General features: G+C 41.0%; 2 protein-coding genes across 2 annotated transcripts; both read right to left on the minus strand.

Moving 5' to 3' along the window:
• Positions 1-791: 791 nt before the first annotated feature.
• tm2d2 (TM2 domain containing 2) lies at positions 792-4,250 on the minus strand. The gene is made up of 4 exons (XM_029763424.1): positions 3,691-4,250; positions 3,379-3,466; positions 3,090-3,205; positions 792-2,507 (listed from the first exon to the last, which is right to left on the minus strand). Exons 1-4 carry the CDS (start codon positions 3,954-3,956, stop codon positions 2,294-2,296), a joined length of 684 nt encoding a protein of 227 aa, XP_029619284.1. The 5' UTR covers positions 3,957-4,250; the 3' UTR covers positions 792-2,293.
• Positions 4,251-4,798: 548 nt separating this feature from the next.
• LOC115199654 (T-box transcription factor TBX3-like) lies at positions 4,799-13,586 on the minus strand. Its single transcript, XM_029761967.1, has 8 exons — positions 13,162-13,586; positions 12,784-13,051; positions 12,458-12,604; positions 11,923-11,999; positions 11,710-11,831; positions 10,990-11,591; positions 10,634-10,828; positions 4,799-4,834 (listed from the first exon to the last, which is right to left on the minus strand). Exons 1-8 carry the CDS (start codon positions 13,455-13,457, stop codon positions 4,799-4,801), a joined length of 1,743 nt encoding a protein of 580 aa, XP_029617827.1. The 5' UTR covers positions 13,458-13,586.
• Positions 13,587-23,302: the final 9,716 nt, after the last annotated feature.

Genomic DNA, 23,302 nt, shown 5'->3' on the forward strand with positions numbered 1-23,302 from the left:
ATCACTGCCAAAGGTGCTTCAACAAAGTACTGAGTAAAGGATCTGGATACTTATTTCAATGTGATATTTCCTTATTTTTTTCTATAAATATGAAAGAATTTCTAAAACCTGTTTTTGCTTTGTCATTATGTGGTATTGTGTATAGATGAGGGGGGGGAAACAATTTCATCAATTTTAGAAGGCTGTAACGTAACAATGTGGAGAAAGTCCAGGGGTCGGAATACATTCCAAATGCACTGTATGTTAGCGATGATGTACTGCCCTAAAAACATACGTAGTTACAATATGCAACATTGTAATGGGAGTCCATAGTTGTGGCTCAGTTGGTAGAGCAAGTACTAAAATGTATGCAATCACTACTGTAATGCACTCTGGATAAGAGCATCTGCTTAATGAAGTTAAAAAAAACTGTGCTGCCCCTATTTTTCTACCAAAACTATTGAATTCAATGTGTTTAGAGAAGATATTCAGCTCTACAGTTTGTATAGGCAGTTAGAGGCAAGTACCAATTGTGTTTTTATTAATGTACAATAACATCCTTACCTCGAAGTGGTGAATGACATTTGTGGGCACTTAAACTACATTTTTTATAGTGTTTGGCTTTAACCTTTTTTCTTTTCTTCTGTGAACTGGAATTTTTAATAGTAGCAATACCTTGTCATCAAGTGTACAGAAAAAACACAATCGATCTGAAAAACATGGAAGCATGCACAGAAAAAAGGAACCATCTTTCCACTTAGCATGTCAGACGCAACAACTCATAGATTCAACACAAGATTCAAGTAGAAATACATTTAACCAACCTTGACAAACATTTTATTGAACCACAAATACTTGATGTGCAGGGATAGCACACACGTTCCTGCTTCCGTTTTTCTCAACCTGTCATTTTACATAGTTTTGCAAGACACATACCATAAAATTAACCGGTAGACTTTTGACCATATTTACAGAAGACTGTCATTTCACATTTTTCCTATATTGAAAGGACATAGGGAAAATAAAGTTAAACATTTCAATGCATAACAAAATAATAAAAAACAATCACAGAATTGAGGGTACATACAGCATTACTCCGTCTAAATGTTTTCATTTGGAACACTAAATCAGAACTAAATGTGGAGTAAGCTATGTGAGCAGTATCTGTAGGTGAGATGTAATCTCTATAACCCTGCAACCAGTACAAAAGCTAAAAGGTGAGGCCAAAATAACAATATGTATACAGGTACTATGTACATATAATGTCAAATGTGAAATTTGGGCTTTAGTTAAGTGGGGTAAATTATTAGGAATCAAGAGTGGAATTCAATCCTATAACACAACAATGGTTTGATGAGACTTGGAAAAGACCACAGTATGAAAACTTATGTGACAAATACTGAATAGCTCAAATGGTTGATTCATACGCCATTACAAAGCTTCAGTGATTGGATAGAACACAAATGTTTTTAGACTCCTCATCAGATGGTCAGACATGGTAACGCCTCAGATGTTGTGCAGTTTGTGCACGCATAAATCGCATAATGAAACTTATAGCCTAGATTTAAGCTTTCATATAGATAACATAGCAACAACCCATTTCCTTTGCTTCAACAGTTCAGTGCTCTAACCTTTACAACAAAATAAAACCTACACCAGCCACATGTCAACCACGCCCCTGGTCCACACCACACATCTTTCACAAATACTCCTCTTGTTATCCCATGATGAGAGACGAAAGACTGATGAAAGACTAAAGCTGGATTTAAATTGCGGAAACAGCAGACAAGCGAATAATTGCCATCTATGGCGTGCGCAAGCATAAAGTGATACCCCGTCAGGTGACATGATTCCCTAGGAGAATCGGAGATAAAGGCCTCTGACACGTGGTCAGACTGCTCTGACCTGTAATTCGCATACAAGCTATGATACTTAGTCGTCCCGCATCTCCGCAATGCAAACCCACCTTAAAGGGATACTTTGGGATTTTGCAATAAGGCCCTTTATCTACTTCCTCAGAGTCAGATATACTTGTGGATACCATTTTTATGTCTGTGTTCAGTATGAAGGAAGTCAGAGGTAGTTTCGCAAGCTAATGCTAACATGCTAGTAGATAACCATAGACTTCCAGTCATTGCGCTAATGCTAGTTAGCATTGGCTCGCAGAACTACCTCTGACTTCCTTCATACTGGACACAGAGACATAAAAATGGTATCCTCAAGTTCATCTGACTCTGAGGAAGGGGATAAAGGGCCTCATTGCCAAAATCTCGAAGTATGCCTTTGAAAGGTCTTCAACCCATGCTCTCTGGTCTCAGTAGAAGGTACACCAGTTGCTGTTGTCACTGGGCATGAGGCCTCCGGTGATGAGGAGGATGAGGTCCACGAACCACCAGATGCCAAGGCCTCCTAGGGTCAGCAGCTTGCCCACGGCTGTGCCTGTATGTCCCAGGCAGAACCTGTCCACTCCAAAGCAACCCAGGAAGAACGAGTACAGCAGGGTGGTGATGAAATAGTGGCCAGTGTATCTGAAATTATAACAAGGCAGAGAGGAGAGGTGTCAATAACCGGAAGTAAAGACCAGGGGAGCCAATTAAAAATATTCTGATTAGATGGGATACAGCTTATGTCAGAATTGACCAAAATTTACTTTACGTACCAGGTTAGGAAAATGTACGCAGCAGGTAAGGATAATTAATATAGTGGGTTATGATAATTTAATGAGGTTAGGAAAGGGGTTAGGGTTAGCTAAAATGCCCTCCAAAAAACACCTGTCAATTTGACATAAGCGGTATCCCATCCAGCCATGGGCCATTAAAAGTAACGTAACATGATGTAAAAGGAATGTGTCCTATTGGTTTGTAAATACTGCTCTCTAGTGGTAAATCCATGTTAGCTTCCAAAACTATTTCCAAGTCCAGGACAGGTAAGTATATAGTATTGACCTCCAAGCAGGTATTTCAAACCTGTTGAATGCTAGTGAAGTCAGGCATGGTGTCTATCTGTACCGTAAACTGGGAATGACTATTATCATCATATAACAACAATCAATGATGCATGAGCTTGTCAGAAACTGCAGAGTCAAGTACAGTAGCTAGATTCTCCCTTACTTGATGCACGGCTCATTCCCTCTCAGGAACTCCCTGGGTCCAGCACATTCAATGTCATCCAGTGCCGTGCAGATGACTGGTGTGTGATTCACGTCTTTGTGTACCTGCCCCCCAAACTAAATAACAGTGGTGATTTAGTAAAACAACAGATAAGATGACACAATAAAGTCTACACATGAAATAGCAAGAATCTGACCTGAATGTTCAACTACGCCTGTAATCTATCTGTTTATCATAATGTAAGGCCACAGAGCGGGGTGGGGGGCCTATCCACTACGGTTTGACATACCTTCCAACAACCGTGTCCCATCTCCAGAATGGCAGTGGAATTCTGTGCATGGTCCACTGGATCTTGACAGTGGATGAACTCCTCTGGTCTTCACATGCACAGAAAAGGGTGAAATGACGTATTTATTCAGTGTATTTTGTGTAGCACGTGAAGAACTGTATATGGGCGTTTAGAAAACTGGCAGGCTGAACAGGGCCCTAAGCCCCTCCGAAAAATAAAAGCAAGGGGGTGACACACATCAATTTTGAGAGGGCAGTCTGAATGCAAATTGATGTTGCACTGTTGTTATTGAAACACAAATAAAATACTTACAGATAGCTGCAGAGGACAACTGGTGACGGAGGCCTGTATTCATACAGTTCAGTATAATTCACGCGTTCAACTGGTATGATGTGATACGTCGTCACGTTATCTTGTGGCTGCTCACTGGCACTGAATGCAGCTGTTGTTGCCCTCTGTCCGGGTGAGTCTGATGAATTCTGGGAGTATATTCCTTCCAAACATTGCAAAAGCAACACTGACAGTAGCAAGAGAACTTGCCCGCACATCAGAATGTAATTAAGTGAAATCCTAGCCATCTTCTCAACTTTGGTTGAACTGCGGCTATGTTATAGCTAGCTAGCGTGCTAGATTGTTGGCTACATTGGATTGGAAAAATCGTCCGTTAGAAAGCAATGACTAGCTTGCTGGCTAGCTAACAGAACGAAGATAATATCTGATCCCAATCTAACAGTTTCCTATCGAATAAGTTGGCTAATACAGATTGAATTTATTAATGTTTCACATCATACCGATATATCCGTAGCATATTTCAAAGATGAGAACAATGAAAAGTCTCGTTGTTTTGTTATTTCCTCCAGCTGGGGAGAAACAGGATGTGACCCGAATCTTATAATTGTTCTACTTTTTTTTACGGCAATGAACTCTAACGCAACTCAATGCCAATGCCGCCATCTATTGTGGTGGAGTGAGACATGCATCAGCGTGTGCGCTCCAAAATGCTAGCAGCCTACCTTTTGTGCCTTCAAAATATTTCCTAAAGTAAGACGTTCCAAATTAGACAAATAAACATTTTAGAAATCAAATATATCTATATGTGTATATGCCTATATCAGAACAACCTCTAACACACTAAAAAATGTGGGTTCCTCAAGGGTTCTTTGGGAAGGGTGGTGGTTCTATGTGGAACCATACTGACCCAAAGAACCCTTTGAGCCCTTTAATGGTTATTTCCTAATTTAGTGATAATTATAATATTTTGGGGCGTGGTTTGTGCACAGCTCTTTTTGTGCAGCCATCAGTGAGAGTGTCATTCCAGTTTCTCTAATCTGTTTGTGTTATGCTTTTTCATGTTATTTACACCAGTGATGGTGTTTTGTGAAAGACTTATGTATGGCCTTGTTGAGGATGGTTGAATAAATCAGTAGTTCTCAAATCTCTCCTCATGGATCCCCAGCTGTTCCAGAGATAGCACATCTGATTCAACTTATTAATAAACATAATAATGAAACCTATGGGATTTTAACAATACAATGTAGCTATTACTGTGTTGCACGTGCTCCGCAGCTGATGTGAGTAAGACCTTTAAACAGGTCAACATTCACAAGGCCGCAGGGCCAGACGGATTACCAGGACGTGTACTCTGAGCATGCGCTGACCAACTGGCAAGTGTCTTCACTGACATTTTCAACCTCTCCTTGTCCGAGTCTGTAATACCAACATGTTTCAGGCAGCCCACCATAGTCCCTGTGCCCAAGAACACTAAGGTAACCTGCCTAAATGACTACTGACCTGTAGCACTCACGTCTGTTGCCATTAAGTGCTTTGAAAGGCTGGTCATGGCTCACATCAACACCATTATCCCAGAAACACTAGACCCACTCCAATTTGCATACCGCCCCAACAGATCCACAGATGATGCAATCACTATTGCACTCCACACTGCCCTTTCACACCCGGACAAAAGAAACACCTATGTGAGAATGCTATTCATTAACCACAGCTCAGCGTTCAACACCATAGTGCCCTCAAAGCTCATCACTAAGCTAAGGACCCTGGGACTAAACACCTCCCTCTGCAACTGGATGCTGGACTTCCTGATGGGCTGCCCCCAGGTGGTAAGGGTAGGTAACAACACATCCGCCACGCTGATCCTCAACACCGGGGCCCCTCAGGGGTGCCTTCTCAGTCCCCCCCCGTACTCCCTGTTCACTCATGACTGCACGGCAGGCACGACTCCAAAACCATCATTAAGTTTGCCGATGACACAACAGTGGTAGGCCTGATCACTGACAACAATGAGACAGCCTATAGGGAGGAGGTCAGAAACCTGACCGTGTGGTACAAGGACAACAACCTCTCTCTCAACATGATCAAGAAAGGAAATGATTGTGGACCACAGAAAAAGGAGGACCGAGCATGCCCCCGTTCTCATCAACAGGGCTGTAGTGGAGCAGGTTGAGAGCTTCAAGTTCCTTGGCGTCCACATCACCAACAAACTAACATGGTCCAAGCACACCAAGACAGTCGTGAAGAGGGAAAGATAAAACCTATTCCCCCTCAGGAGACTGAAAAGATTTGGCATGGGTCCTGAGATCCTCAAAAGGTTTTACAGCTGCACCATCGACAGCATCTTGACTGGTTGTATCACTGCCTGCTATGGCAACTGCTCGGCCTCCGACCACAAGGCACTACAGAGGGTAGTGTGTACGGCCCAGTGCATCACTGGGGCCAAGCTTCCTGCCATCCAGGACCTCTATACCAAGCGGTGTCAGAGGAAGGCCCTAAAAATTGTCAAAGACTCCAGCCACCCTAGTCATAGACTGTTCTCTCTGCTACCGCATGGCAAACGGTACTGGAGCTCCAAGTCTAGGTCCAAGAGGCTTCTAAACAGCTTCTACCCCCGAGACTCCTGAACACCTAATCAAATGGCTACCCAGACTATTCACATTGCCCCGTCCCCCCCTTCTACGCTGCTGCTACTCTCTGTTATTATCTATGCATAGTCACTTTAATAACTCTACCTACATGTACATATTACCTCAATTACCTCGACTAGCCGGTGCCCCCGCACATTGACTCTGTATCGGTACCCCCTGTATATAGCCTTGCTATTGTTATTTTACTGCTGCTCTTTAATTATTTGTTATTTTTATCTCTTACTTTTTTAGGTATTTTCTTAAAACTGCATTGTTGGTTAGGGGCTTGTAAGTAAGCATTTCACTGTAAGGTCTACACCTGTTGTATTCAGCATTTCACTGTAAGGTCTACACCTGTTGTATTCGGTACATGTGACTTTGTTTTGATTAAACCAGAATAAAGAAAACCTGTATGGTTCTATAAAGAACCTTTAAGAAAAGTTATTTAGAGAGCCATTCTCCATAAAGGCTCTATAAAGAACCTTTGAGATTGAGAAAAGTTATTTAGAGAGCCATTCTCCATGAAGGCTCTATAAAGAACCTTTGAGATTGAGAAAAGTTATTTAGAGAGCCATTCTCCATGAAGGCTCTATAAAGAACCTTTGAGATTGAGAAAAGTTATTTAGAGAGCCATTCTCCATGAAGGCTCTATAAAGAACCTTTGAGATTGAGAAAAGTCATTTAGAGAGCCATTCTCCATAAAGGCTCTATAAAGAACCTTTGAGATTGAGAAAAGTTATTTAGAGAGCCATTCTCCATAAAGGCTCTATAAAGAACCTTTGAGATTGAGAAAAGTTATTTAGAGAGCCATTCTCCATAAAGGCTCTATAAAGAACCTTTGAGATTGAGAAAAGTTATTTAGAGCCATTCTCCATGAAGGCTCTATAAAGAACCTTTGAGATTGAGAAAAGTTATTTATAGAGCCATTCTCCATAAAGGCTCTATAAAGAACCTTTGAGATTGAGAAAAGTTATTTAGAGAGCCATTCTCCATGAAGGCTCTATAAAGAACCTTTGAGATTGAGAAAAGTTATTTAGAGAGCCATTCTCCATAAAGGCTCTATAAAGAACCTTTGAGATTGAGAAAAGTTATTTAGAGAGCCATTCTCCATGAAGGCTCTATAAAGAACCTTTGAGATTGAGAAAAGTTATTTAGAGAGCCATTCTCCATGAAGGCTCTATAAAGAACCTTTGAGATTGAGAAAAGTTATTTAGAGAGCCATTCTCCATAAAGGCTCTATAAAGAACCTTTGAGATTGAGAAAAGTTATTTAGAGAGCCATTCTCCATGAAGGCTCTATAAAGAACCTTTGAGATTGAGAAAAGTTATTTAGAGAGCCATTCTCCATGAAGGCTCTATAAAGAACCTTTGAGATTGAGAAAAGTTATTTAGAGAGCCATTCTCCATGAAGGCTCTATAAAGAACCTTTGAGATTGAGAAAAGTTATTTAGAGAGCCATTCTCCATGAAGGCTCTATAAAGAACCTTTGAGATTGAGAAAAGTTATTTAGAGAGCCATTCTCCATGAAGGCTCTATAAAGAACCTTTGAGATTGAGAAAAGTTATTTAGAGAGCCATTCTCCATGAAGGCTCTATAAAGAACCTTTGAGATTGAGAAAAGTTATTTAGAGAGCCATTCTCCATGAAGGCTCTATAAAGAACCTTTGAGATTGAGAAAAGTTATTTAGAGAGCCATTCTCCATGAAGGCTCTATAAAGAACCTTTGAGATTGAGAAAAGTTATTTAGAGAGCCATTCTCCATAAAGGCTCTATAAAGAACCTTTGAGATTGAGAAAAGTTATTTATAGAGCCATTCTCCATAAAGGCTCTATAAAGAACCTTTGAGATTGAGAAAAGTTATTTAGAGAGCCATTCTCCATAAAGGCTCTATAAAGAACCTTTGAGATTGAGAAAAGTTATTTAGAGCCATTCTCCATGAAGGCTCTATAAAGAACCTTTGAGATTGAGAAAAGTTATTTATAGAGCCATTCTCCATAAAGGCTCTATAAAGAACCTTTGAGATTGAGAAAAGTTATTTATAGAGCCATTCTCCATGAAGGCTCTATAAAGAACCTTTGAGATTGAGAAAAGTTATTTAGAGAGCCATTCTCCATAAAGGCTCTATAAAGAACCTTTGAGATTGAGAAAAGTTATTTAGAGAGCCATTCTCCATAAAGGCTCTATAAAGAACCTTTGAGATTGAGAAAAGTTATTTAGAGAGCCATTCTCCATAAAGGCTCTATAAAGAACCTTTGAGATTGAGAAAAGTTATTTAGAGAGCCATTCTCCATAAAGGCTCTATAAAGAACCTTTGAGATTGAGAAAAGTTATTTAGAGAGCCATTCTCCATAAAGGCTCTATAAAGAACCTTTGAGATTGAGAAAAGTTATTTAGAGCCATTCTCCATGAAGGCTCTATAAAGAACCTTTGAGATTGAGAAAAGTTATTTATAGAGCCATTCTCCATAAAGGCTCTATAAAGAACCTTTGAGATTGAGAAAAGTTATTTATAGAGCCATTCTCCATGAAGGCTCTATAAAGAACCTTTGAGATTGAGAAAAGTTATTTAGAGAGCCATTCTCCATAAAGGCTCTATAAAGAACCTTTGAGATTGAGAAAAGTTATTTAGAGAGCCATTCTCCATAAAGGCTCTATAAAGAACCTTTGAGATTGAGAAAAGTTATTTAGAGAGCCATTCTCCATAAAGGCTCTATAAAGAACCTTTGAGATTGAGAAAAGTTATTTAGAGAGCCATTCTCCATAAAGGCTCTATAAAGAACCTTTGAGATTGAGAAAAGTTATTTAGAGAGCCATTCTCCATAAAGGCTCTATAAAGAACCATAAAAAAGTGTCATTGTCCCAAAAGGGGGTGTAACCTTTTGTTGGTAGTATATAGAACTTTAGGAAATGCTTTTTATAGCAGGGTTTCCCAAACTCGGTCCTGCCCACATTTAAATCAGCTGTGTAGTGCTAGGGTAGTGATGCAACCAGCCCCCACTGAGAACACATTCTCATTCACAGCAACGACCTGGGGAATAGTTACAGGGGAGAGGAGGGGGATGATTAGATGGCCGTGATGGTCTGAGGGCCGGATTGGGAATTTTATTTGGCACTATATATAACCATTTGTTTAAAGAGATAACAGAACGATATATCCAACAATATCATTTATCATCTAATGAAGTACAATAACTTAAAAATACATATCTTTGGAACAATATTTTTTTATAGGTATTCAAATGAAAGTAGCCAACATTGGGATAAAGAAATTAAATAATTTTGCAAAGTAGGTATCATTTTCAAGTGTTCAAAACGTACACAGTACGGATGTAGCCAATTAATGTAGAACTGTTTTTGTTTTAAACAATATGAAACTTTTAAAACATAAAGTGCATAGATATGAACGTCCATTCAAAAACTTCCTCAATCATTAAAACATAAATAGACCATTAAACAGAATACTTTTATTTCGTTTAACATTATTTTGTGGAGTTCATAAAACACATTCAAGTGAAGTTATTCAAATGAACAAACATGCAAAGAGCTATAGGCCTATGTCTGTTAAACCAATAATTGGTTGTAATAATTTATAGGTATACAAGATTCTCCCCAAAAATATTGTGACAATTGTTTTGGATCTACAGAAACATGTAATGGTTATTTTGACAATTTTGTCTTCATAAAATATTGAAACTGCAAATTATATTGGTAATTGACACACCATTGACTTTCAAGTCAGCAAAAACATTTCTCCATAAAAATGTGAATTAATAGAAAACGAATTTCTCCAATTTCTCAAAGACTTCTAAGCCGAACAAAAATAATATTTACATTTGAAACTACACTCGTTCTTTGGTTGGAAAATATAGAGGTTCAAAACTGTTTCTATAGAAGTAATTGGCTGAGTGAAAACATTGGAGATTTATAGCAAATAAACTTCAGCGCCATCAACAAACAAATTACAGTAACAACACACAAGCGCAACCATATTCCACAGACGTAAACAATGTTATACATTCTGCATTACAATACTTTTTTTAAATGCCTTTTGGTTTGATATCAAACACTTCAATCTTCATTCATATGCAATAAAGAAAAATCTCATAATTGTAATCAGTTTGTTATATTTATGCCCTAGGAAGATAAGTCTCTGTCTAGGAGTCTATGCCGCTGACCAACTGTTGCATACATTGAAGCTGATCAGTGCCATCCGTGCTGGATACGCTTTTTGCCCGTGGCGCACAATAACCAAGTGGCAAGGAATCGATGTTGACCTCAGACGTAGGCCTACAGTCCAATCTGGCAGCAATCGGACTATTTCCAAAAATGTGACAATTCACGTCTCTATCAGTCATAAGATGAATAGATGTCAGTGGTGTCGAACAGTTGTCTGGTACGCTATTGGGAATGGAGTAGGGTCTGAACCGAGTACGAGGGCGCACTGGGGTCGATGCTGTGGTGGAGTGAGGAGCCGCTGCTGCCAAATAGGAGTAGGAGTAGGGCAAAATACCACCAATTGGAGAACCGGTGAGGCCCTGCATGGGAAATAAAGAAAGAGCGGTTAGAGCTAGCAAAGTTTACTGTTATTTTCCTAGTAAGGACTTAAATTAGCCTACTTAATTTACGTGCGTCATGGGCACACATTTAAAGGCAGCCTATTGAGTATCGTTGCTGAATTAATAAATGACTGGCATACCTGTGATGCCATAGCATGCTGCTGAAAGTTCACGGGTAATCCTGACGTTCCTGACACTCTTTGTAAAGAAGATGCCGAGATACCAGCCGTGCCCATGGCGCACACTCCGCCAGATGACACAGCTGCCAGACTGTGGCCCATGGCTGCTACACTGGAGAAAGTTCTCCCCTGCATGTTGACTTGGGCAGCGGGGTGTAGGAGACGGTGTGCGACACCGAAGGGGTTGATGATATATCTTGTTAAATCCGGTGGATAAGAATAGCAGTGAAAAAAATGACTGCATTCTAGGCCTGTGATGTGAGCTCTTTGGTCCGTTTCCACGGTTAGAGGCTGGAATGACTCCGTTGCATTCGGCTCCTCTGCTCTAAAGCAACGTGTCCTACCGCCAGTTATGACATTTATATGGTCCTGTTTTGGATCATCTGGGTCTGTTTCGGCCCCGAATGAGTCCGCTAAAGCCCTGTCCGTTTTGCAGTGCGCTGTGATAGTATTTGGACCAGGTTTCAGTTTCTCTGTGGCAGATGAGATTTTTCGCAAGTCTTGTCCAACGTAATGTCCATCCTTTGCTACTTGACTGCTTTCGTTGGCACTTTCGCAGACATCTAACATGAGTATAAAAATACACTGTTGTTTGTAAACTGAGAACAAGTTGAGGCTAAACAATTCTCATAGTAAGAATTAAACAACATTTTTAGCTATTCATTTCGTTATCATACAAACCGGTTGATTTTGAGTTTCCTGCGCTTTTCAGTGGAGCCTCATCCAAAGAGTCACACGAGATTTCATTGTCTTCTTGCATTCGTGTCTCATTGGACGTTTGTGTATTAATCCCCAGTTGTTTCCTACTCAAAAAATAACATATTTCAGTTTTGACAATTAAGAGTTTCTAAAATGATTTATTATATTAATTTACGTTTGTTTTTTTTGTCTCACCTTTTTTCTCTTCTCCCATTGCCAGTGTCACGGAATCCTTTGGCGAAAGGATTGTTATCAATTTTCAGTTGTGTAATCTGAAAATATAGAAATCACTGTAATGACTGTAATGTTTCTAAACATTAGACCAGTAATTTATCACAATTTAACACTAATAATCAGAGTCTCTTAGGCTAATTACAGGGATAGCTCAGGAATAGTTTCAAACAAAATATATTTTTCCCAAGAAGTTCGTAAAGGTTTTATAAGCAGTTAGTTAACCTTGTTAAAATATTGCACATTTAGAACAATACATTTGACAACATAAAATCTACATTTCAGTGCTTGCCAGATATTGAGCCTTGGGTAACTAACCTGCAATAGAGTAGGCTATTTAGCAATAAGTCAGTAATTCATTTAGGCCACAACATAAACTCTTCCCAAATTCTTTATGGGTCATTTATGTCATGCGTTTAATTCCCATTTCCAGAGGTCTACCAATACAAAAATATAATGTAATTCTGAAACTTGCTTCATAAAATTACGAAGGGCCTACCTTATCGTTTTGATATGCAGTTACGGCGATGAATTCTGTCTCAGAAAATACATAGGTCATGAACGTGCTATATGGCAGTTGGAGGATATCGTTGGCCCTCACAACGTGAAACCTAACCTGGTATTTGTGCATTGAGTTAAGAATCGTCTGCAATTGGAGACAAAATACATTTTAAAGAATACATTAGGTCTAGTGGAACTTTACGCAGTTCAATAAAAAATTGTATATTTTAGTTATATTGTTGCTAATGTAACAATGCATTAAATGAGTCAAACTACACATGCACATATTACATTATTAACACACAACGCATATTTGGAACGTACAAACCCATGCTTGTCCGAGATGTTGTTTGTCAATTTTAGTTTGTGAAAATTGACCACTTTTGACATCCATTGCTCGCCAGGGGCGGGACTGTCTGGGTGTATGTACATCCTCGTTGGCATTTCAGGATCTGCCTTTCCTGCCACCATCCAATGTGAGTTGTGAAACTTGTACCTGCACTCGTCGGCCGCCACAATATCCATCAGCAAAATATATTTTGCCATTTTGTTCAAGCCAGTACATCTGGCTTTGAACGCTGGAAACATGCGCCTGGAGTAAAGGGAACACACATCGATTTCAAATCATCCTACAGTCCTCTAAATTAAAAACGATCAACGTTATAGGCTACATGGTTATTGATGATATGTCATAACATTTACCTTCCTGATTTTGTTATGACCATTTCAGTGCCGAATTTGTGGAATTGTGTCCAAAGGTCTCTCGCCTCCAAGTTGACCTTTGGATCATCCTCGGTGGCATCCTCGGTCCCCCCTGTTTTAGGAGGCCTGAGCTTGGCATACTGGGTGGCAGCATGGTGTTCCAGCGAGGATAAGCGGAGGATCGTTTCGGCATTGCTTAGATCCAGCGTGGGGTGCCTTTGCACAACAGGCAAGGGAAGAGACCCGTGGGAAGTTAGTGCAATGACAGGGAAAAACGGAGGTTGTCGGGCCAGCATTGTGTCGATGGTGATATCCGAAGCAGTGTTTGGTAAAAACGGTTGGAATGCCACACCCCCCTGTACAACTGGATCTCTCGTTCAAAAATTCAGCCTCTTTATTTCAAGTTGTTTGAAGGTATAGGACAGCCGATGTCTTCCTTCGTTTCTTAAATACACACGTTTGATATTTGGGCGAAGCTATATCTAGTCTGTGACATTTTTCTCAAGTTTATTTCAAGCTGGTATTTCGTTGCCATTTCATCTTAATAAAATTGAAAAGTTACTATTATCAGAATAAAAAAGTAGCATAGGTCTAGCCCTATGGCCAACTATTTCGATTTTCACAGCGCCAATTTTATTTGTCACGTTCGTGTAGAAATTAAATCCGGAGAAATGTTACCGGTTGATTGCATTCCATAATTGACTATCTCCATCTTTCATTGCAATAAATTCTCTTCTATTCTTATTCACGAGTTCTATTACCAGAAAAAAAACTGTGATAGAGGCAATATCCCATCTAAGACCCGCGTGCGACTGGCTCGTGGTCTTCCTTCCGAACTATGCGAATATGTTGCACTGTCCGAGCAAGAGTTGATTGGCTCTTTGACACCTAGGACCAGGGTGTGTTTTTACGGGTCAGGTGGCGAGTTCAGTAAGCAATATTGTAACCTGGGGTGTTGGGTCGACATGCGATCCCTTCTCTGCCACCTCACTGGTGATCAAAAGACAACTTTGCAAGAGCCATAAAGTTGGACGGAGTGTTAGTGAGCAATCAAGGATTTAGTGCGCATAATTGCAGCAAGGAGCTGTCCACGTGCGTCTGGGGCTGAAATCCACATCTCCACAATAATTTGACTGAGTAGGCTTATTGTCTGATCCACATTGCCTTGCTGAGATGAAAAACAACATAGGCTACATCTAAAAAGATCAGTGATTGGGGCGGCAGGAAGCTAGGTGGTTAAGAGCGTTGGGCCAATAACCGATATGTCGCTGGATTGACTCCACGAGCTGACTAGGTGAAACATCTGTCGATGTGCCCTTGAGCAAGACACTTAACCCGAATTTCTCCTGTAAGTCACTCTGGATAAGTGCGTCTGCTAAACAAATAACAATTATTATAATAATAGGTAGATGTGCTATGCAAACATAGTAGACAGTAGCATACAGTATGTTTCACATCACAATCAATAAATACAAATATATCCTAAATCAGTGTGGTTATCCAGATTATCAGCTAAAATGCTGGAGAATGTCTGATTATTAACCGTGTTTAGGTATTTAGGCTAATCCATTAACTATAAGCATGACTCCTTTTGAATGGTTCGAATCATAAAGATATTTCATTATGAAAGTTTAGGGCATACTTGACAACTATTATCCACTATAGGCTAAGTTTTAAGAATTAATTCTACAGGATTGGCAATTGATCAAAATGCCTGGCTACAATTCAAAACCAGTCTCATCATCAAGTAGCCTATGTTTATTTATTTCTCAAATTAAATGTTCAGACAGTGATCATTTTAACAAATATGTCTGACTGCCAGACAACTCTTATTTCAAAGTCAATAACTCTGTCTACCTCGTCCTCTGCTGTCATTTTTTAAAAGTGTTTCAATAGACATTTTATAGACCAAGACCACATTTAACTGCTGCACAATCAAGGAAGTACCAGTGACCATCCTAAATGCTGGAATTCCTATTAAAACACATTCCCTTATGCTTCAGTCTTCCCACACCATTCCTGTGCTCCATGGGTTCCTGGACCCACACTGTGACAGCCTTGTGACATGAGAACCGTGCTGCATGGGGACAGTCTGCAGCCAGGGCCTCTGCAGCCAGGGCCTCTGCTCTGCACAGCTAGAAGGTCTGCCAGCGATTGTCCAGGCTGGATTAGTCTCTGGATTTAGTTACAGAGCTTTTTATTGCTCAATGGTCCATGGCAGGCTAGGAACGTACCAGTGAAACCCTTCAGTGAGTGAGAGCGGCAGGTTCGTGACACAAAGTCTCAGACAAGCGTTAAACCTCCAGTGCCATTAGTTTGCTTTCACCAAGGCTGGTTATGTCAATTTCCTTTCTGCAATTTTTGTGTGAATTGATACAAGGCATAATGCTTATGCTACTATGCTATAGATTGCTTTCATCTTTAAAATGCAAGTAAGGCAGTCACTGTATACAGCACAGTGCAGTAGAGCTGACACAGTGACCCAGTGAACAAAACCAAGGGATCACTATGACAACCCAACTGATGTATGACCCTTCTGATACCCAGGGGCTTGCTGTGAATTCAGTAGATACAACAACATGTGACCTATGATAAAATCCTGAGCTAGGCATGCGTCTAATTCTGGGGTTACACTAGATATGTAGCAGCGCCGGAACTGATGATGACCCAATCTTTTTCTGGCAGGAGAGGAAGGGGAAAACCCTGCCTGTCCATCAGCAAACTTCAAAGGCTCAGTGAGTAATCTGAAACAGGCCAGAGAATGAGAGCAAACAAGACGCCTGGCTGTTATTTGTAGGCTTGGCCACAAGCTACGTGTGAAACCTGTCACGGGATAAACCGCAGAGTTCTATTGGGTCACTGCCCAGCGACATCCTCTCCCTGCAAAACATCTACATTATGCCCCTGTTAGGACATGAGGGACATAAGGGGTCCAGACTCTGGGACACCACTTGCTGAGGGGTGCTTGGGGAAGCATTTGCCCAGAAGTAGATTTTAGCCTTGTTGTCACCCAACACTAACTATCATCAACACAGACTGCACTGGTATCACTGTATAGTGGAAACAGTGTACACATGCTGTACAGTCTCAGGGAGTATCCAAAACGGAGACACCACCACCCCTGGTTCAAACCGTGCCAACCAGTTTTTCGTCGTCAGGGCCCAATTCATCTCTCATGGACAGATCTACGTAAATATAACTGGTACCGTAGAATCTGTGGGGAAGGAATGGGATGCGTGGGATTTACTCTTGAGTCATTTAGCAGATGCTCTTATCCAGAACGACTTACAGTTGGGATAACGAGCAGCGGTAGCTCCGGTGTTTGGGTTTCTCGTCACTGGTTATTTGGACAAGTCATGATTTCGCAGGAGTTAATATCTTTCAAATTTCGGAAAGGGAGGGGACATTCGGCCTGTAACTTTCAAAGAGATAGGGTGGAGCTCCTCATTCTGGTTCCACTACTAGTTCTATCATCTCTTTATCTCTTCTCATGTATGGGCCCAGAACTTAATCCAGCATCTGACCAATCACGTGATACTTTAGTTGTGGATTAACTGAGATTAGGGCACAATGTACCACCCTCTACTGGAGGTCCCCTGACCTCTTGGGCACTGGGAGCATGAAGAGCATCCTTATCACTGTTCAAATAACAGGAAGCAAAGATGTTATGGTGACAGGCATCGTCCCTCTCCTATGCACCAAAATGACTTCAACATTCATCTGATATCTTAGTCTTATAGAGTGAGCTTGTCAGAAGAGTGGGTTGGTTATTAGGCGACACACCACAGCACACTCAAAGTCTGAACAAATAGTACCACAGTCTACACTGGAATTGATGGTCTGCGGATTCAGAATTACATTCTGTACAATGCAAATCAATCATCTTGCCAAATTATTTTATTAACTTATTGTTCAGGTAGGAATACATTTCCTTGGCAAATATTAAAGGTCCAATGCAGCCATTTTTATCAAATCATTTCTGGGTAATAATTAAGTACATAACTGTGATTAAAAATAAATAAAAAATGTTCAAAAATAAACAAAAATTGCTTCTAGTAAAAAAGCAATTTCTCAAGTAAAACTTGATAGAACTGTCAGAGAGTTGTCTGAGTGTGGAGGGGAAAACTGAAAACTAGCTGTTATTTACAGAGCGGTTTGGAAATCTCTTTCTTATTGGTCTATTAACTCATTTATCACCTGGTGATGTTACCAGGCAGGCCAAAACTACATCCCACCAAAACAGACAGAAATTACAGGCGGCATTTTTGATTTGATTTGATTTGGATCTCTTTTAGTCCCCATTTGGACTAATCTTCCAAGAGTCCTTAAATATTAAAATACAATTTATATACAAACACATTTTCACATATAACACACTATTACAAACATACATAATATACTAACAGCCTTTTTAATCAGCTCTTACACTAAAAGGTCATTACTTATCATAATTTTCACAATTTCACAATATTATTCCAACCTCATAGTGTGGAAAAATACACTCAGATGTCAGTTTATTAGGTACAACACCCAGTTCACAAAAATGTCTAGATCCTAAAGACAGTGAGTCACGTGGCCATGGCTTGCTATATAAAGCAGACTGACAGGCATCGAGGCCTTCAGTTACTGTTAGATTGAATGTTAGAATTGGCAAAACGAGTGACTTAAGCGACTTTGAGCATGGTATGATCGTTGGTGACAGGCGCACCAGATCCAGTATCTCAGAAGCGACCGCCCTCCTGGGCTTTTCACGCACAACAGTGTCTAGGGTGTACAGAGAATGGTGCAACAAACAAAAAACATCCAGTCAGTGGCAGTTGAAAATGAAAATACTCATTGATGAGAGAAGTCGAAGGTGATTGGCAAGAATCGTGCAAGCTAACAGGAGGGCCACAAACAGGCAAATAACAGTGCAGTACAACAGTGTTGTGCAGAATGGCATCTCGGAACGCACAACTCGTTAGCCCTTGTCACTGATGGGCTATTGCAGCAGACGACCACACCGGGTTCCACTCCTATCAGCTAAAAACAAGAATAAGTCTCCAGTGGGCAAGCCATCACCAACACTCGACAACTGAGGAGTGGATAAACATTGCCTGGTCCGACGAATCCTGGTTCCTGTTGGGTCATGCAGAGTCAGGATTTGGCCTAAGCAGCATGAGGCCATGGCACCATCCTGACTGGTATCAACGGTACAGGCTGTTGGCGGTGGTGTAATGGTGTGGGGAATGTTTTCCTGCCACACGTTAAGTCCCTTGATACCAATTGAACAATGTTTCCATACCTCAAATAATTTACAGCTGTTCTGGAGGCAAAGGGGGGTCCGACCTGGTACTAGATGGGTGTACCTAATAAACTGACCATGTGTATATAAAACACAGAAAAATCACGTTTTCGACTGCACTGGGCCTGTATAATGTATAATTATAATCAACTCTGATCAATGTCTTCTGTAGCACTAATATAGCCATGTCCTCTAGCCTAACCTGGCCATGGAATTACAGGTCACAGCAAGAACCAGGGTCATTGGAAGCTCTCCAAACCACTGTGGCCATCCTGTCTCCCTAACACCTCTGATGTTTGGACAGTTGAACGTTGATGAATGGTCTAACAGTAGCAGGTCACTGTGACTGAACATATTTGGAATTTGGAGGTACAAGAAATGTACTTAAACAGAGGAGAAGAGGTGCTAAAGGAGGGAGTCCTGAGTTACGTACCAAATGGCACCCTATTCCCTATGGGCCCTGGTCAAAAGTAGTGCATCAAATCAAATCAAATGTTATTATTATGTAGGGAATATGGTGCCATTTGGAATGACGCCCTGGGGTACATAGGTATCAAATGCACAGCAGCCGAGTGGCGAGGTGATGGGGAAGACTGTATGGCGACCAATGTGAAGGGAGTGGTTATATAAGGGTCTGGGGATCAGACCTTTCTTATTTTGTAAATGATTTATGGCCTCACGGTCAGATAATCTCGTGGGCAGATTCTGCATGTAAACCGAGAGAATCTGCCAGGACTGAAGGGATGCGTGAGGTCGGAGCAGCATTAGTTCAATTCTAGATTTTTTTTGTCACTGGTTATTTGAATGTATCAGGTTTGGGACTAAGGTGGTGCTTAAACTGTTTCGCTTCGAGTGCTTTGTGTGTGTGCCCACACGGAGACAATCTGGCATGGGACGCACAAATATCATACCCCCCAAAAATGCTAACCTCCCATGTTATTGTAATGGTGCGAGGTTAGCATGTCTTGGGGGTATGATATAAAATGCTAACCTCCCATGTTATTGTAATGGTGCGAGGTTAGCATGTCTTGGGGTTATGATATAAAATGCTAACCTCCCCTGTTATTGTAATGGTGCGAGGTTAGCATGTCTTGGGGGTATGATATTTGTACGCCTGAAACTTTGTCACTCATCATTATTCACGATTCATTCCGGCATATCTGTAATCATGGTAGCATCCACATGAATGTAAAAGTGTTTAGAAACATATTATATATTAACATCTTATTTAGAATAAAATGACAATACATTATTGACAATACATATTTATTGGAAACAAAATAATCTGAAACACAACCAAAACAAACAGCAAATGCATCCAACAAGTTTGTAGAGTCACAAGCTTGATGTATTCATTGCGTGCTAGGAGTATTGGACCAAATACTGAATGTTTGACTACTTTAATACATTTGAATTTGTGCCAATACTTTTGTTCCCCTAAAATGGGGCACTATGTACAGAAAGTGCTGTAATTTCTAAACGGTTCACCCAACATGGATGAAAATCCCCTCAAATTAAAGCTGATAGTCTGCACTTTAACCTCATAGTTATTGTATTATTTCAAATACAACGTGCTGGAGTATAGAGCCAAAGCAACAACAAAATTGTCATGGTCCCAATACTTTTGGAGCTCACTGTATGTAGCTATGCCCTTGAACAGGAGATACCACTATTATCTGTTTTCAAAAGAATCAACATCTAAAAAGCTATTATCACTAAAACATTATTAAATAAAGTGAAACATTATGTTTCAACAAAGCATTGGAAATTGAACTTTTAGCATGGCTGCCTGTCACCATTCCCTGTGGATGACTGGCACAGATAGACTGGGGTGGTGTCCCAAATGGCACCCTATTCCCTATGTAGTGCACTACTTTTGACTAGGGCCCATAGGGTCCTAGTCACACCCTATTTGGACTGTTGATGTTCACTGTTTCTCTAGGATCAATAGGTCTCATGAACATCAAGGCAAACCTCTATAGGGCTTGAGTCCCAGTTCTGGTTATTTATAGGGCTTGACCATTTGGTTATTTGTTCATGTTTATTCGTTTGAGGATGTAGTTTGAAATTCAGAGCTGATATAGGATCCTACTGGTTCCCTGATAGACTGGGGAAATAGTTTTGTGCATGAAATGAATATGTCATCATAGTTCTGAGAGACAATGAGCATCCTATTAGACTCCTATTACAGTCCTATTAGACTGAACAAATGTTTTTTTATAATTTTTTTAAATGTAACTTTTATTTAACCAGGTAGGCTAGTTGAGAACAAGTTCTCATTTGCAACTGCGACCTGGCCAAGATAAAGCAAAGCAGTTCGACACATACAACAACACAGAGTTACACATGGAAAAAACAAACATACAATCAATAATACAGTAGAAAATTCTATATACAGCATGTGCAAATGAGGTAGGATAAGAGATGTAAAGGCAATAAATAGGCCATGGTGGCGAAGTAATTACAATAAAGCAATTAAACACTGGAATGGTAGGATGTTCAGAAGATGAATGTGCAAGTAGAGATACTTCGGTGCAAAGGAGCAAGATAAATAAATAAATACAGTATGGGGATGAGGTAGATTGGATGGGCTATTTACAGATGAGCTATGTACTGGTGCACTGATCTGTGAGCTGCTCTGACAGCTGGTGCTTAAAGCTAGTGAGGGAGGTAAGAGTCTCCAGCTTCAGAGATTTTTGCAGTTCGTTCCAGTCATTGGAAGCAGAAAACTGGAAGGAGTGGCGGCCAAAGGAAGAATTGGCTTTGGGGGTGACCAGTGAGATATACCTTCTGGAGCGCGTGCTACGGGTGGGTGCTGCTATGGTGACCAGTGAGCTGAGATAAGGCAGGGCTTTACCTAGCAGAGACTTGTAGATGACCTGGAGTCAGTGGGTTTGGCGACGAGTATGAAACGAGGGCCAACCAACGAGAGCGTTCAGGTCGCAGTGGTGGGTAGTATATGGGGCTTTGGGGACAAAACGGATGGCACTGTGATAGACTGCATCCAATTTGTTGAGTAGCGTGTTGGAGGCTATTTTGTAAATGACATCGCTGAAGTCGAGGATCGGTAGGATGGTCAGTTTTACGAGGGTATGTTTGGCAGCATGATCGAAGGATGCTTTGTTGTGAAGTAGGAAGCCGATTCTAGATGTAATTTTGGATTGGAGATGTTTAATGTGAGTCTGGAAGGAGAGTTTACAGTCTAACCAGTGTCCAAAGTAAGGCCAGAGGTATACAGAATGGTGTCGTCTGCGTAGAGGTGGATCAAAGAATCACCAGCAGCGAGAGCGACATCATTGATGTATACAGAGAAGAGAGTCGGCCCAAGAATTAAACCCTGTGGCACCCCCATAGAGACTGCCAGAGGTCCGGACAACAGGCCCTCTGATTTGACATACTGAACTCTATCGGAGAAGTAGTTGGTGAACCAGGCGAGGCAATCATTTGGGAAACCAACGCTGTTGAGTCTGCCAATAAGAATGTTGTGATTGACAGAGTCGAAAGCCTTAGCGAGGTCGATGAATATGGCTGCACAATAATGTCTCTTATCGATGGCGGTTATGATAGCATTTAGGACCTTGAGCATGGCTGAGGTGCACCCATGACCAGCTCTGAAACAAGATTGCATAGCGGAGAAGGTACGGTGAGACTCGAAATGGTTGGTAATCTGTTTGTTAAGTTGGCTTCCAAAGACCTTAGAAAGGCAGGGTAGAATAAATATAGGTCTGTAGCAGTTTGGGTCTAGTGTCTCCCCCTTTGAAGAGGGGGATGACCGCGGCAGCTTTCCAATCTATGGGAATCTCAGACGATATGAAAGAGAGGTTGAACAGGCTAGTAATAGGGGTTGCAACAATTTCGGCAGATAATTTGAGAAAGAGAGGGTCCAGATTGTCTAGCCCGGCTGATTTGTAGGGGTCCAGATTTTGCAGCTCTTTCAGAACATCAGCTATCTGGATTTGGGTGAAGGAGAAGTGGGGGAGGTTTGGGCGAGTTGTTGTGGGGAGCACAGGGCTGTTGACCGGGGTAGGGGTAACCAGGTGGAAAGCATGGCCAGCTGTAGAAAAATGTATATTGAAATTCTCAATTATTGTGGATTTATCGGTGGTAACAGTGTTTCCTAGCCTCAGTGCATTGGGCAGCTGGGAGGAGGTGCTCTTATTCTCCATGGACTTTACAGTGTCCCAGAGCTTTTTTGAGTTTGTGCTACAGGATGCAAATTTCTGCTTGAAAAAGCTAGCCTTAGCTTTCCTAACTGCCTGTGTATACTTGTTCCTAACTTCCCCGAAAAGTTGCATATCACGGGGGCTGTTCGATGCTAATGCAGAATGCCACAGGATGTTTTTATGCTGGTCAAGGGCAGTCAGGTCTGGAGAGAACCAAGGGCTATATCTGTTCCTGGTAAAAAAAATTGAATGGGGCATGCTTATTTAAGATGGTGAGGAAGGCACTTTTAAAGAATAACCAGGCATCCTCTACTAAATATAAAAGCAACATGCAACAATTTCAATGATTTTACTGATTTACAGTTCATATACGGAAATCAGTCAATTGAAATACATTTGTCAATGGATTTCACATGACTAGGAAGGTGTGCAGCCCTGGGTGGGCCTGGGAGGGCATAGTCCCACCCACTGGGAGCCAGGCCCATCCAATCATAATGAGTTTTTCGCCACAAAAGGGCTTTATTACAGACAGAAATACCCCTCAGTTTCATCAGCTGTCCGGGTGGCTGGTCTCAAACAATCGCACAGGTAAGAAGCCGGATGTAGAGGTCCTAGCTGGCGTGGTTACACGTGGTCTGCAGGTTGTGTGGCCTGTTGGAGGCGGCTTATGGTAGAGAAATGAAAATTCCATTCT

The sequence above is a fragment of the Salmo trutta genome, chromosome 9 (genome assembly GCF_901001165.1).
Source record: "Salmo trutta chromosome 9, fSalTru1.1, whole genome shotgun sequence".
Lineage (NCBI taxonomy): Eukaryota > Metazoa > Chordata > Actinopteri > Salmoniformes > Salmonidae > Salmo > Salmo trutta.